Here is a 17,524-nt window from a genome sequence, read left to right as displayed (position 1 = left end):
TTCAATACCAAAAAAAAAAAAAAAAAAAAGCCATGGTTATAGGGTGGTAAGATATTGAAAATGTAAACCACCAGTTTTGTATTTCTTCAATAAAAGGTGGTCATAATACCTAGAAACAAAGGCAGATACTTTCCTAGGGTTCAAACAGATATGCTCCTATCCAGGGCCTGAACATTCCTATCTCAGCTCAGCTCAAAGTCTTTAACTGGTCAATAACCTAGAGACCTATATACAACACTGTCATGCTTGAATCGCTTAAATACATGAAAAAGAATAATGGAATACCATTCAGCCAGTAAAAGAAAAAAAAACTGATATAGGCTATATAACATGATAAACCTCAAAAACCATTTATCTAAGTGAGATAAAATGACCAGAAAAGGCAAATCTGTAAGAGCTAGAAAGTAGATTCATGGTTGCCTAGGACTGGTGATGAGAACACGGAACGAATGTGAATGGGCATCTAGGACCTAACTGAGGTGACTGAAGTCTTCTAAAACTGGACTGTAGTGATAGCTATACAACTCTAATGACTTCGTAAAAACCACTGAATTTGTACACTCGAAATGGATGAACACTATAATATGTAAAAAGTTATTTAAAAATATATAGAAAGACTAAGAATGAAACTCAGATAATGCTATAGCTCCCTCTCCCTTGGGTGACCACGGAAATGCTTTAGCATACTTAATTATATTAGACAGTGGTGGAAAAAATAATGAACACTACATACAGTCATAACATGCTTTGTGATTATTAAAATGGAATAATTCCCCGATATCAAATCTACACTGCCAAGGAAGTAGAAAGTAACCTGGCCTCTTAATGCCAAAAAGCACTGGTCTAAACATTGCTGGTGATTATTTTCTAAATCACTGCTATCTTCTTTTAAGTAATATTGTATTTCCTACTTATTTGGGATACAAACAGTGACATTATTTGTGCATTTTCAGTCTACCTCCCTATCTCTCCAGCTGAGTTGTAGCATATTAAGTATCAAAGCAAGAAACAGAAATCTCATCTAAATCTCCTTGATTTATAGATGTGCAAATTCAGGCCCCTTCGTGAAGAGACCCACAGAGCTAACATAAAAGGAGATAGAATTTTTTCATTGTTTAAAAAAAAAGAGAAGGAAAAAAATGACATTAAAAATCATGAGGAAATAATCAAGATGCCTAAAATAAACAAATCTACAAACCTTTGGAGTTACCAAAATTCACAGTTCACTAGTCTTAAAGAGAAGTGGTTTAAACAAATTTTCTAACAAATCTGTTTCTAACAAATGCTCACTCTTCTGCACAGAAACCTCAGCTCAGCTAACACTCACGGCAGGCTAAGAGCACAGGCACAGGCAGCCCTCTCAGCCACGGACCTGGTCCCCTGCAGAGGCAGTTACGGATTCCTGTGATGGCATTTAGTGCGCACACACACCAATCCTGTGGTCAACACGCACAGGCAGCAAGCCCATGAAAAGGAAAGAAAGAAACCCTACACTAGTTTTGGCAGATTGGTGGCTAAGATAAAACTTAAATTCTAAGAATTCAAACTACCTAATGTGTTTTTGTTTTATAAACCCACGCATCAAATTAAGAGACATGAAATAATTACACTTTGAGAGTTTGCCTTGCAAAACCAAAACCATGCTCCAGTGGCGTCTACACAGAGAAGACCCACAGGGGAGTGGGCAGGACCGTGCCTCTCCGGTGCTTCTGTCGTCAGTTCTGTGTACTGTGTGGACATACCTCTCATGTCTGCTCTTCTTGGCAGATAAGTCATCCCCGGAGGCGGGTCTTCTCTTTTTCCGCGGCGGCATGGCCTTACTAAAGCAGTCCGAGGGGCCACAGGCACGCAGGCTTCCTGCGGGACAGGCAGAGGGCGCGGGGTTAGAGCGCGGGGTCAGGCACGGCACCTCCCAGCACTTGCACAGAAACGCCCCCACCAAATCAGAAACTTGTGTGGCTGGTCTGGTAAAGACTTTACATGTTCTGTAAATGCTATGAGGTGAAAATAATGGTTTTAGTTTCTCTTTGAGAAAATGTTCTAGTCAAGAATAAACCTAGCAATGACACACGTTAATACTCCCCCCCCAAAAAAAAAACCATACCAGAAATAGAGGTTATCATAACTTCAGTGTAGCCTCCAAAAATTGATTAAGATAAACCACCTAAGCTTTCAGCTTCTCTTACATGTCAATCCCTGTTCCTTCAGAAGGAACTGGACTGCTGCCCCATGTGTGCACATCACTAGGCAAGGCCGGTTCAACGGGACACCCTGCATCAGAACGCACACAGCATAGCAGCCCCACATTCTTAAGCTTTAAGAGACAGCTGGTATGGAGTTCAGAAAACTAAAGAAATAAATAACAGGATTTAGATAGTTGGATTTCTGGGGAAGAAGCCTGACATGATCATGAGCAAAATTTCCATAATAATCTTTAGTTTATTACTGCCACCTAAAAAAATTTTTTTTCCACTTTCACTCAGGGTTTTCAGAAGCATACCTTTCATTTGGTAAAAAAATAATAAAAAAAATTAAATTGTAATAACAACAAACAAGAGCATGGAACACTTATTGAGACCTTACTATATATGAGCCAGGTCCTCTTAACTCAACCTCTTAACCTCATAACAAGCTCATGAAAAAAGAACCATCATTATTGCCTATGCAGATGAGAAAACGGAGGCAGGGAGAGTTAGGTGGGTGGCAAAATTGGAATTCAAACCCTGACAGTCTCACTTTAGACCGTATTAACGATTATAAACTACCAGATAATTACAAGATAATTAAAACACCCATTTAATACAAGTATTAGTAGATTTTTATGTCAATAACTGAATGACAGCAGGGCAGAGATAATTATCCCTACTTAACAGATGGAAAAACTAAGGCTCAGGCATCTGAGTGGCTCTGCAAGGTCTCGGAAGTGCTAAGGGGTAAATTCTGGCCACAAGCCTTACCCTGCCACTGTCCCATTGGTAGAGGCCCTGACTCTCAACGTCAAGGCATATTGGGGTTGAGGATTTGCCTTTAATGAATGAGTTCCCGCTCTTGACCTAACAATGTGACTTGGTCAATCACGAACGTATTCTGGGTCTGTGGTGTGCCATTTTAAGTATGAGAACTGTGCTACCTCTCAGGAGTTTTATGAGAAAAAAAAATCCACGCAATAGGTGCCAAGCACTGTGTGTGAACAGATGTTGGGGATATAAAGAAACATGCTCCCAGTGATATAGTGGAGGTATGGCTGTAGAGCTCATGCTGGACCTCAGTGCTCACTGGATCCTCACAACCCTACAATGTAGAAATTGTCAGCATTCTCATTTTACAAACGAAGAGACTGAACCAGAGAAATCAGATGATTCATGGAAAGCAGTAGGTGAAGTCAAGAGTCAAACCCAAGCAGCGCTCAGCCAAGCCCAAGCTCTCTGCCGCTGCTCACTGCCGCCTCCACTAGACCCCCCGGCAGAGGCTGAGCTGCTCAGAGAAGCAGGACGAAGCCTTGGGGAGTGCGGACAATCAAGGGGCTGGGAAAAGAAGGTAAAAACCCGGGTAGGTTGAAAACCTTGGCAGGGTCAGGTCCTAGAAGCCAAAGGAAAAGAGTGCTGCAAGGAGGGCATCGTCTGCTGCACACAGAGGAAGCAGTGAAAGCACACCCCGAATTTCCCAATCAAGTCCAGGAGCAATGGGTTGCTGACGGCAGCAGCGGACTTGCAGTGGGCGGGGAAAGATGTGAGGTGAGGGAGTGACATACCAAACGTGGACAAGTTTGAAAGGCAAGGAGAGTTGTCAGTAGCTAATAGTCACAACCCTGGTAAGAGCAATGGTCAGGACTAGAACTCAAATCCTAGTTTATATACACTAGGCTTCCACCACTGTGCTAAGTTACCAGGGTAACTGCTTCAAGAAATACCAACCAAAAGCACTATGCTGTTATAAAACAAGACTACAGCCTGAATGAGGTCTGTGCCCAGTGCCAGGGACTGGACAAGGTCCTGCTAGCTTCTTCAGCACAGATGCAGACCCCAAACAGGGCAAAAAAAAAGACGACCCTCTTAGTATCTTAGTACACTTCCTTCCTGGGAGCCCAACCAGGCTCTGTCCTTCCCAAGGGTGGGGCAGGGAGTAGAGGGTTCTTCTGAGACACATATTTCTTGTTGCCCCACAACAGCAGCAAGAAATGGAAAAGAATGAGCCAGAGAAAAGTGTTGCCCACCAGTAACAAGCACCTCATTCATCTTCCCTTTGAAATGGTGGTCCTGTTTATAAACACTAAAGCATTCAAAAGGGTCCCAAAAGTTGCAGAATAATCCAAGCATTTGCAGACTGCCAACATACAAGAAAAAGATTTATTCTTGGTCCATTGGTGCCTTGCAAAATGAAAAAGTACACCCTATAGAGCTGAAAAGCCTGTGACACTGCTCAGAAATGAGTCTGCCTTACACACCCAGGTTTGCTTCTCCTGCCTCGGATGTGCACATGGGAAGGAAAGACATTTTCTTCCAGGATCGGTCATGGTTTGGTTTTGGCATTGGGTCTGGCAGTTGCCTCCACCAGTGTTGGCAGAACACAGAGGAAAATGCACTTCTCTCCTCAGCCCACGGGAAGATGCACACTATTTTAAATAATGTCTTTACCGACAGACACCAATAAAGGTTAGTCCAGTAGCTCCTCCCCATCTGCTTCTTCACAGAAACACTGGTGTAATGTCAGGCTTTCACTGAATCCTACTTGTCAAAAGCACTGTGCTCTTGTTAAACACAAACACCCTGTTAACCAACTTTTTCAACTTTCCCTACTTCCTTATTGATGATGCTTTCTATTAAAAAATGTAATGTCATTTTTTCTTGTGTCTGCATAAAAGTTATTCAAATTTGAGCCCGATTATCCTAAATGTGTCATTTTATTCTTTCATTTATTCTGCATTTTTATCTTCTAGCTAAGAACCATTGCTTCTGTTTAGATCTCTCTACTCTAATGGTCTGTATGAGCGAGGGGTTGTCATGGGGCTGACTTTCACAGAGAAACCGTGTTTGCCTTTCTGCTGCCCCTCACAGGAGGCACCTCGGCTCACTGGCCCTCACCCCACCTCACAGGAAGAACGAGTTAAATTCAATACCCAGTGATCGTGCAAAGGACATAGCTCCTCAGGCAGACCCCTACAACTCATGACGGTGAAAAGTTTTAGACTACATAAAAAGCCATTTTTTAAGGTTGTGGAAAACTAAGTTTACTTAAAATAATTTGCCAATGTGAACCAAATAAACAAAATACAGAGAAAACACAATTCAAGGCTTGTTTGCCCCAAACCCTCTACCCCAACATGGCTCCAAGGATCCTACCTGAGCAAAGCCACAATGAGGGTTTTTAAGTGTGCATACAAAGGTACACCTTGGTTTGCAGGGCCCCATCTGGGTTACCTGTAATACACATCAGCTAATAATGTATCATAGTGCCGCAACTATAAGATACATACACTGACAGCCCTATAGCAGAATCTAGATAAATGTTTGTTGAATAAATGTGTTCCTAAAATATGTGTAAATCAAGTTCTGCTAAAACACCAGTACGTTTCCAGGGATTTAAAGCACTTATGAATAGATAATATATCGCAACTTCAGATTTTCCCATTTCTCAGTAAACAAGCAGTTGATTTTAAGTTTCTTACCAGGCAGAATTTTTAAAAACATATAGTCTAGAATGTTTGTTTCTTAAAATAACTCTGATGTCTTTTTATAATAAAAATAGTTAAATCTAAGTGAATAGGTTTTAAAATTTTGTATTTATTTATATAGTTAAATTTAGACTTTATTGACTCATAACTTGTATCCTAATCTACTTCAATTAAACTATCTTTTAAATAAGTTTAGAGTGATGGCAGAGAAATAGTGGCATGAGAGATACTCCTAATCTCTCCCCTTGAAATTTCGACAAATTTAACAACTAAATACAGAGAAAAAAAAAATTAGGAGCACCCAAAATTTACACACACCAGACAAAGGTATGACTGGGTGAAAAAGTGGCTGAATATATAAAATGGAGGACGGAGCATTTCGCTTTCCGTGCTAATCTGAAGTAGAGGCACTTTTGTTTGGAGCCCAGCGAAGAGGAGAGGCTGAACTAATAGGGATGGAGCAGAGGAAGGGTGGGTGCCCAAACAAAGGAAAGATCACACTGGCTCTACCTGAGATCACCGACACTGGGCGCGCACACAGGTGGTGGGATCCACCTAAAATTACCAGCACGGGGTGCCCGTGTGGGCCGGCGCAAGCCTCTTTGTGTATTCCCAGCAGCGCTAGCGACTCCCCCTAGCATCACCAGCATGGGGAGCGAGCAGAGCGCAGGCTGAGGTGCTTTGCCTGAGATTAACAACGCTGGGCATCTGCGTGAACACCAGCATTTTTGAGCACTCCCCACTCCACAATCCGCAGCACTGGGTACCTGTGAGGGCACCAGGATCTTTGGACTTTACCAGCTCCACGCCGGGCATGCACATGGGCCAGGACTCTTGGCCTGAGAATGCCAGGGCTGGGCGCCTGCACGGTGGCTGCACTGTCTGTGTGTAGTTGTGGGAGCTGGACACATACGTGGCCTGTCCCCAGCTACCAAGCAGGGCAAATGGGAAAAGCCCATAGAGATCAAAACTACGGCATGCTGAGCCATGCCAGAAAAGCCCGCTGGCCCATAGAATTTTGCCTGTGTGTAACATAAAGGAACTTGGCCCTTGGTCTGTGCCTTGCCCTGCGTGCTCATGCTAGTGGCTCTGGTTCCCACTGCCTTCCCCAGAACTGTGCTTTGAGCAGTACTGAGGGGGGACCTGGCTGTGCATAGATTCCCTTGCTGCAAGACAGTGGCTGAGGTGGACCCCACAACTAAGTCTCCAGGCTGCTAGCTCCCATGGGAGGGACATATGAACAGGTGCCCGGAAAACTGACACTCCCATTACTAGAGCCAGAAAATTGCAAAGCCCTAACAAGCCCCACCTGTCAACGGGACTGAGGCCCAGCCTACGCCATTGCCACAGTGAGACATCAGCAGACCTCTGCCAAAGAGCCACGCAGAGGCCAACTCGTAGTACAGTAGCACCTGCTAAAAAAAAGGGAAGAAGCTACCTCTCAAAACCAGGAAAAAAATTACTTTTTTTTTAACAGTTTTTGTCACTTTTACTTCTTTCCTTTTTCTTTTTCTATTATTTTTCTTTTGAACTACATTATTCACAGTTGTTACATTTTTCATTCCTGTTTTTTGTGAGGGTTTCGTTTCAGAAACCTTTACTTCTGGGTTTTTTTTTTTCTTTCTTTTTTCTTTTTCTTTGTTTTGTATTCTATTTTTTGTCCTCTCTTTCTCTTTATTCTCCCTTCTCGTTTCTTCTCCTTTACCTTTTTTTCTTCTTTTTTCCGCTCTCATCCAATCATCACTTATCAAATTATTATATTTCAGACTATTTTTTTGTGACATTTTGCTTGTTTCTGACTACATTTTTTCTCTATTTTGTCATCTCTCCTCAATTTCTATTCCTTGTTCTCTGTAGTTTTTGTTCCACTATCATTATAGAATTTTCATTTCTTTCACTGTATTTTTAAACTTTTATTTTACTTTCTTAATTATCTCTTATTAGTGTTATTAACAATACCACTCTCAAATGCTATTAAGAAAAAAGAAATAAAATATCATGGATCCAAAGACAGAGACGTAGCTCAGATAGATAAAAAATCTCTAGAAAAAAATTTCAATTACATGGAAACCTTGGAGTTAAATGACAGGGAATTCAAAATTGAAGTCCTAAAAATACTCAGTGAAATACAAGAAAGCTCTAAAAGGCAATTTAGTGAGCTCAAAAAACAATTTAATGAACAAAAAGAATACTTCAAGGAAATTGAAGCTATAAAAAGGAACCAAACAGATCAAAAACTCAATACATGAACTGAAAAATGAGATGACAGGCTTAACTAATAGAACAGGCCAGACAGAAGAGAGTACTAACATAGAAGACAAGCAACTAGAGATACTACAGAGAGAAGAAGAGAGAAACTCACAAATTTAAAAAACTGAGAAAGCCCTACAATAATTGTCTGAAAAGAGCAATATAAGAGTTAACAGGTATATCTGAAGGAGTAGAGAGAGAAAAAGGAATGGAGAACATATTCAAACAAATAATGAGAATATCCCAAGCCTGTAGAAAGAATTAGAGCCTCAAATCCAAGAAGCAAACAGAACACTGATTACCTTAACTCAAACAGATCTACTCCAAGGCACATCGTAATGAAATTATCACAAATCAATGACAAAGAAAAAATCCTCAAGGCAGCCAGGGAAAAGAAGACTACAACATAGAAAGGAAGGCCCATTAGGTTATCATCAGATTTCTCAGCAGAAACTCTGCAAGCCTGAGAGTGGACCCCAATATTTAAAGTACTGAAAGAGAGGAACTTCCAGCCAAGAATACTATATCCATCAAAGATTTCCTTCAAATATGTAGGGGAAATAAAAACATTCACAGATATAGAAAAGATGAGAAAGTTTATAACCAGAAAATCTCCACTTCAGGAAATACTAAAGGGCGTTATCTGACCAGATACAAAGAACAAAACACACACACACACACACACAAAATCACAAGTAAAAGCTCCAACAAGACCAAAATAAAAACAAGAATAATCTGTGACAATAAAAACAAAAAAGGGGAGAAGACAAAAATTAGCAGTAACAAAGGAGGATGGAGTGCAGAACTCATGAGATAATGGACTACAATGAATATGATATATATTATTTTAATTACCTAATGGCAACCACCCCTGAAAATACCACTACTGAAACACATGGCTTAAAAAATGAAGAAACAGAGAAAAGAAGTATGGAATATAACCAAATAAAAACAAATGACAGAAAAACAAAAGAGAAGAACCAAACAATAAATACAGCTATTAGCATTATTTAAAATGGCAATAGGAAACCCTCACGTGTCAATAATTACATTAAACGTAAATGGATTGAACTTACCAATAAAAAGACACAGAGTAGCAGAATGGATCATAAAGAAAATCCAACTGTATGCTGCTTTCAAGAAACACATCTAGTGTACATGGAACATTCTCAAGAATTGACCATATGTTGGGCCACAAAGACAATATCAGCAAATTTAGAAAAATTGAAATTGTACCAAGCATATTTTCTGATCATAAAGCCTTGAAACTAGAATTCAACTGTAAAAAAGAGGGGGAAAAACCCACAAAAATGTGGAAACTAAACAACATACTTCTAAAAAATGAATGGGTCAAAGAAGAAATAAGCGCAGAGATCAAAAGATACATACAGACAAATGAAAATGAAAATACGACATATCAGAATCTCTGGGATGCAGCAAAAGCAGTAATAAGAGGAAAGTTCATATCACTTCAGGCCTATATGAACAAACAAGAGAGAGCCGAAATAAACCACTTAACTTCACACCTTAAGGAACTAGAAAAAGAAGAACAAAGACAACCCAAAACCAGCCGAAGAAAGGAGATAATAAAAATCAGAGCAGAAATAAATGAAATAGAGAACAGAAAAACTATAGAAAAAAATCAATAAAACAAGGAGCTGGTTCTTTGAAAAGATCAACAAAATTGACAAACCCTTAGCAAGACTCACCAAGGAAAAAAGGCACAGGACTCAAATAAATAAAATCCAAAATGAAAGAGGAGAGATCACCACAGACATCATAGATATACAAAGAATTATTGTAGAATACTATGAAAAATTATATGCCACCAAATACAACAATCTAGAAGAAATGGATAAATTCCTAGAACAATACAACCTTCCTAGACTGAGTCATGAAGAAGGAGAAAGCCTAAACAGACCAATCAGCAGGGAGGAAATAGAAAAAACTATTAAAAACCTCCCCAAAAATAAAAGTCCAGGCCCAGACGGTTATACTAGTGAATTCTATCAAACATTCAAAGAAGACTTGGTTCCTATTCTACTCAAAGTCTTCCAAAAAATTGAAGAAGAAGCAATACTTCCAAACACATTTTATGAGGCCAACATAACCCTCATACCAAAACCTGGCAAGGATGGCACAAAGAAAGAAAACTACAGACCAATATCTCTAATGAATACAGATGCTAAAATTCTAAACAAAATACTGGCAAACCGAATACAACAACATATTAAAAAAATAATACATCATGATCAAGTGGGATTCATCCCAGAATCTCAAGGATGGTTCAACATACGCAAAACGGTTAACGTAATACACCATATCAACAAAACAAAGAACAAAAACCACATGATCTTATCAATAGATGCAGAAAAGGCTTTTGATAAAATACAACACAATTTTATGTTTAAGACTCTCAACAAAATGGGTATAGAAGGAAAATATCTCAACATGATAAAGGCCATATATGATAAACCATCAGCCAACATCATTTTAAACGGCAAAAAACTGAGGACTTTCTACCTTAAATCAGGAACAAGACAGGGTTGTCCACTCTCTCCACTCTTATTTAACGTGGTGCTAGAAGTTCTGGCCAGAGCAATCAGACAAGACAAAGAAATAAAAGGCATCCATATTGGAAAAGAAGAAGTAAAGGTATCACTTTTTGCTGATGATATGATCCTATACATCGAAAACCCGAAGGACTCCACAAAAAGATTATTAGAAACAATAAACCAATACAGTAAGGTCGCAGGATACAAAATTAACATACAGAAGTCCATAGCCTTTCTCTATGCCAACAATGAAATATTAGAAAACGAACTCAAAAAAATAATCCCCTTCACGATTGCAACAAAAAAAATAAAATACCTAGGAATAAACATAACAAAGAATGTAAAGGACCTATATAATGAAAATTACAAAGCATTGTTAAGGGAAATCGAAAAAGATACAATGAGATGGAAAAACATTCCTTGTTCTTGGATAGGAAGAATAAATATAATCAAAATGGCCATATTACCCAAAGCAATATACAAATTTAATGCAATTCCCATCAAAATCCCTATGAGATTTTTTAAAGAAATGGAACAAAAAATCATCAGATTTATATGGAACTATAAAAAACCCCGAATAGCCAAAACAATCCTAAGGAAAAAGAATGAAGCTGGGGGCATTACAATACCTGACTTTAAAATATATTATAGGGCCACAATAATCAAAACAGCATGGTATTGGCAGAAAAATAGACACTCAGACCAATGGAACAGAATAGAAAGCCCAGAAATAAAACCACACATATATGGTCAAATAATCTTTGATAAAGGGGCCAACAACACACAATGGAGAAAAGAAAGCCTCTTCAACAAATGGTGTTGGGAAAACTGGAAAGCCACATGCAAAAGAATGAAACTCGACTACAGCCTGTCCCCGTGTACTAAAATTAATTCAAAATGGATCAAAGACCTAAATATAAGACCTGAAACAATAAAGTACATAGAAGAAGACATAGGTACTAAACTCATGGACCTGGGTTTTAAAGAACATTTTATGAACTTGACTCCAATGGCAAGAGAAGTGAAGGCAAAGATAAATGAATGGGACTACATCAGAATAAAAAGTTTTTGCTCAGCAAGAGAAACTGATATAAAAATAAACAGACAGCCAACTAAATGGGAAATGATATTTTCAAACAACAGCTCAGATAAGGGCCTAATTTCCAAAATTTACAAAGAACTCATAAAACTCAACAACAAACAAACAAACAATCCAATAAAAAAATGGGAAGAAGACATGAATAGACACTTCTCCCAGGAAGAGATACAAATGGCCAACAGATATATGAAAAAATGCTCAGCTTCATTAGTTATTAGGGAAATGCAAATCAAAACTACAATGAGATACCACCTCACCCCTGTTAGATTAGCTATGATCAACAAGACGGGTAACAGCAAATGTTGGAGAGGCTGTGGAGAAAAAGGAACCCTCATTCACTGTTGGTGGGACTGTAAAGTAGTACAACCATTATGGAGGAAAGTATGGTGGTTCCTCAAAAAACTGCAAATAGAACTACCTTATGACCCAGCAATCCCTCTACTGGGTATATACCCCAAAACCTCAGAAACATTGATACGTGAAGACACATGTAGCCCCATGTTCATTGCAGCACTGTTCACAGTGGCCAAGACATGGAAACAACCAAAAAGCCCTTCAATAGAAGACTGGATAAAGAAGATGTGGCACATATACACTATGGAATACTACTCAGCCATAAGAAACGATGACATCAGATCATTTACAGCAAAATGGTGGGATCTTGATAACATTATAAGGAGTGAAATAAGTAAATCAGAAAAAAACAAGAACTACATGATTCCATACATTGGTGGAACATAAAAATGAGACTAAGAGACATGGACAAGAGTGTGGTGGTTACCAGGGGTGGGGGGAGGGAGGACAGGGGGAGAGTTAGGGGGAGGGGGAGGGGCACAGAGAACTAGATAGAGGGTGGCGAAGGACAATCTGACTTTGGGCGAGGGGTATGCAACATAATTTAATGACAAAATAACCTAGACATGTTTTCTTTGAATATATGTACCCTGATTTATTAATGTCATCCCATTACCATTAATAAAAATTTATTTAAAAGGCAAAGAAACACATCTAAGCTATAAGGATAAAAACAGACTCAAAGTGAAAGGCTGGAAAATGATTCTCCAAGCAAATAATATCCAAAGAAAAGGAGGTGTAGCTATACACATATCTAACAATGCTGACTATAAGACAAAGATGATCATTTCATAATGACAAAGGAGACACTGACTCAAGAACACATAACACTTCTTAATATATATGCATCACACCAAGGAGCACCAAGGTATATAAGACATCTACTAACTGATCTAAAAATAAAAACCGACAAAAATACAATCATACTTGGAGACCTCAATACACCACTGATAGCTCTACATCGTTCATCCAAACAGAAAATTGGTAAAGAAATATTGGCCTTAAATGAAACACTAGAACAATTAGATATGAGACATCTACAGGACATTTCATCCCAAAACGTCAGAGTATACATTTTTCTCCAGTGTACATGTTACATTCTCAAGAATTGGCCATATGTTGGGACACAATACTAACATCAACAAATTCAGAAAGACTGAAATTATACCAAGCATATTATCTGACCATAGAGCTTTGAAACTAGCATTCAACTTCAAAAAAGAAGTAAACAAACCCATAAAAATGTGGAAATTAAACAACATACTTCTAAAAAACGACTGGGTCAAAGAAGAAATAAAAGCAGAAATCAAAAGATATATACAGACAAATGAAAATGACAACACAACATATCAGAATCTCTGGGATGCAGCAAAAGCAGTAATAAGAGATAAGTTCATATAATTACAGGCTTATATGAACAAACAAGAGAGCCCAAGTAAACAATTCTCATATAAACAAAATCCAAAATGAAAGAGGAGAAATAAGCACAGATATCATAGATATACAAAGGATTACTGTAGAATACTATGAAAAACTATATGCCACTAAATTTAACAATCTAGAAGAAATGTATAAATTCCTAGAACAATATAATCATCCTAGACTGAATCATGAAGAAGTTGAAAGCCTAGAGCAGACCCATAAGCAGGGAGGAAATAGAAACAACTATCAAAAACTTCCCCAAAAATAAAAGTCCAGGGCCAGACGGCTATACCTAGTGAATTCTATCAAACATTCAAAGAAGATGTGGTTCTCAACCTACTCAAAGTCATCCAAAAAATTGAAGAAGCAACTCTTCCAAACACATTTTATGAGGCCAGCATAACCCTTATACCAAAACCTGGCAAGGACAACACACAAAAAGAAAACTACAGACCAATATCTCTAATGAATACAGTTACAAAAATCCTAAACAAAATACTAGCAAACCGAATACAACAACACATTAAAAAAATAATTCACCATGATCAAGTGGGATTCATCCCAGAATCACAAGAATGGTTCAACATATGTAAAACAACATAATATACCATATCAACAAAACAAAGAACAAAACCATTGATCCTATCAATAAATGAAGAAAAGGCATTTGATAACATACAACATCATTTTATGTTTAAAACACTCAACAAAATGGGTATAGAAGAAAAATACCTCACCATAGTAAAGGTCATTTATGACAAACCATCAGCTAACATCACATTAAATAGCAAAAACTGAAAACTTTTCCTTTAAAATCAGGAACAAGACCAGGCTGCCTACTCTCCACTTCTATTCAGTAATACTAAAGTTCTAGCCAGAGCAATCAGACAAGAGAAAGAAATAAAAGGCATTCATATTGGGAAAGAAGAAGTAAAGGTTTCAATTTTTGCAGATGATATGATCCTGTATATAGAAAACCCCAAAGACTCCACAGAAAGACTATTAGAAACAATAAACCAATACAGTAAGGTCACAGGATACAAAATTAACATACAGAAATCTATTGCTTTCTTAAATGCCAACAATGAAACTTAAGAAAATGAACTCAAAAAAATAATCCCTTCTACGGTTGCAACAAAAAAATAAAATATCTAGGAATAAACGTAACAAAGGATATAAAGGACCTATATGATAAAAATTACAAAGCATTGTCAAAGGAAACTGAAAAAGACACAATGAAATGGAAAAATATTCCTTGTTCTTGGAGAGTAAGAATAAGCATAGTTAAAATAATCATATTACCCAAAGCAAATTTAATGCAATTCCATTCAAAATTCCAATGTCATTTTTTAAAGTAATGGAACAAAACATCATCAGATTTATATGGGAACATAAAACCCTGAATAGCCAAAGTAATTCTAAGGAAAAAAAATGAAGCTGGGGTCATTATAATACCTGACTTCAAATTATACTACAGAGCCATGATAATCAAAACAGCATAGTATTACAGAAAAATAGACACTCAGACCAATGGAACAGAATAGAAAGCCCAGAAATAAAACCACATACATATATGGTCAAATCATCTTTGACAAAGGAGCCAAAAACACACAAGGGAGAAAAGAAAGCCTCTTCAATAAATGGTGCTGGGAAAACTAGAAAGCCACATGCAAAAGAATGAAACTCAACTATGGTTTGTCTCCTTGTACAAAAATTAATTCAAAATGGATCAAAGACCTAAATATAAAATCTGAAACAATAGAATACATAGAAGAAAACATAGGTACTAAACACATGGACCTTGGCCACAGAGAACATTTTATGAATTTGACTCCAAAGGCAAGGGAAGTGAAGGCAAAGATAAATGAATGGGACTACATCAGACTAAAAAACTTTTGTGCAGTGAAAGAAACTGACAACAAAATAGCCAACTAAATGGGAGATGATATTTTCGATCAACAGCTCAAATAAGGGGCTAATATCCAAAATATATAAAGAACTCACAAAACTCAACAACAAACAAGCAAACAACCCAATAAAATAAATGGCAAGAGGACATGAACAGACACTTCTCCCAAGAAGAAATACAAATGGCCAATAGAGCCTGACCAGGCGGTGGCACAGTGGATAGAGTGTCGGACTGGGATGCTGAGGACCCAGGTTCAAGACCCTGATGTCGCCAGCTTAAGTGCGGGTTCACCTGGTTTGAGCAAAGGCTCACCAGCTTGGACCCAAGGTCACTTGCTCGAGCAAGGGGTTACTTGGTCTGCTGAAGGCCCGTGGTCAAGGCACATATGGAAAGCAATCAATGAACAACTAAGGTGTCACAATGCACAACAAAAAACTAATGATTGATGATTCTCATCTCTTCGTTCCTGTCTGTCTGTCCCTGTCTATCCCTCTCTCTCTCTCTCTGTCTCTGTCAAAAAAAACAACAAAAAAAATACCACCACCAGCAAAAAAACAAATGGCCAATAGATACATGAAATGATGCTCATCTTCACTAGCTTTTAGAGAAATGCAAATCAAAACTACAATGAGATACCACTTCACACCTGTTAGATTAGCTATTATCAACAAGACAGGTAATAGCAAATGTTGGAGAGGCTGTGGAGAAAAAGGAACCCTCATTCACTGTTGGTGGGAATGTAAATTAGTACAACCATTATGTACTAATGAAGAAAGTATGGGCCCTGGCCGGTTAGCTCAGCGGTAGAGCGTCGGCCTGGCGTGCAGGGGACCCAGGTTCGATTCCCGGCCAGGGCACATAGGAGAGGCGCCCATTTGCTTCTCCACCCCCCCGCCCTCCTTCTTCTCTGTCTCTATCTTCCCATCCCGCAGCCAGGGCTCCATTGGAGCAAAGATGGCCCGGGCGCTGGGGATGGCTCCTTGGCCTCTGCCCCAGGCGCTAGAGTGGCTCTGGTCGCGGCAGAGCAACGCCCCAGAGGGGCAGAGCGTCACCCCTTGGTGGGCAGAGCAGTGGGCAGAGCGTCGCCCCTGGTGGGCGTGCCGGGTGGATCCCGGTCGGGCGCATGCGGGAGTCTGTCTGACTGTCTCTCTCTCTGTTTCTAGCTTCAGAAAAATACAAAAAAAAAAAAAAAAATGTAAAAAAAAAAGAAAGTATGGTGGTTCCTCAAAAAATTAAGAATAGAACTACCATATGACCCAGCAATCCCTCTACTGGGTATATACCCCCAAAACTCAAAACATTGGTACCTAAAGACACATGCAGCCCCATGTTCACCGCAGCATTGTTCACTGTGGCCAAGACATAGAAACAACCAAAAAGCCCTTCAGGGCCCAGGGCCGTCAGCCCCTCTACGACACTGTGGACAAGCCTAGGGTATTTCTTCCAAGAAGCAGGTAAACTGATCTCATTTGCACAAGGGCCACTTAACTATGTCTTGCCTGAATAGACAGGTTTTTTATTCTTCCCTCGAAGATCTCTGTTGTGGGTGTTGATAGTCCTATTTTCTGCTGCTTTGTTTAATATATAGTGTTTCCTTTATTCCTCCTACCCCCTATGCCCCATTCATATTTCAGGCTGGGACCTAATCCTAATTTAGAGCTCTCTTTCCCAGCTTAGTGTATCCCAAGGTTCTCTTTACCATGCCACAGTCGCAGAGCTCCAGGGAAAAGCAACCTGGTCTCATCTCTCTAGGCAGAGAAGAACAGAAGCTCCATCTCCACACATGCTGCAGATGGCTTTTCCAGTCTACCTGAATCATTACCAGCTAGAAGCAGCGGTCATTGGAACTTGGACGTGAGCTGCAAAGTATAGAATTGTGACAATTCCAGTGCCATGCGGACTTTTCCTGGAGGTGGACTTGTCCTGGACTCCTGCTCCTAGAGACAGCTCCTAACAGACTGAACTGGGGTTGGGTTGCATTTTTCAGGGATTTGGCATGGTGTTGGGCCTAACTTGGACTTGGTGAACATGTTAAGGACACTACTCTTTTACAAATTCTTGCTGTATTGGCCAAGAGTTTACTTAAAGGCTTTAATCACTGTAAAAAAAAATAGAAGACTGGATAAAGAAGATGTGGCACATATACACCATGGTATACTATTCAGCCATAAGAAATGATGACATCGGATCACTTACAAGAAAATAGTGGGATCTTGATAACATTATATGGAGTGAAATAAGTAAATCAGAAAAAAACAAGAACT

General features: G+C 39.1%; 1 protein-coding gene across 7 annotated transcripts in view; it reads right to left on the bottom strand.

The window, feature by feature from the left end:
* The window catches only part of DCUN1D4 (defective in cullin neddylation 1 domain containing 4), a 97,878-nt gene that overhangs the window by 51,519 nt on the left and 28,835 nt on the right, over positions 1 to 17,524 (bottom strand). For all 7 annotated transcript variants that reach the window (XM_066384760.1, XM_066384755.1, XM_066384761.1 and 4 more), the window contains one exon: positions 1,743 to 1,857. In XM_066384760.1, coding sequence (XP_066240857.1) covers positions 1,743 to 1,857 — 115 coding nt within the window. The remainder of the gene's footprint in view (positions 1 to 1,742; positions 1,858 to 17,524) is intronic.

The sequence above is a fragment of the Saccopteryx leptura genome, chromosome 5, assembly GCF_036850995.1.
Source record: "Saccopteryx leptura isolate mSacLep1 chromosome 5, mSacLep1_pri_phased_curated, whole genome shotgun sequence".
Lineage (NCBI taxonomy): Eukaryota > Metazoa > Chordata > Mammalia > Chiroptera > Emballonuridae > Saccopteryx > Saccopteryx leptura.
The sequence above is the reverse complement of the archived record's forward strand: the minus strand, read 5'-3'. Positions and strand labels throughout refer to the sequence as shown.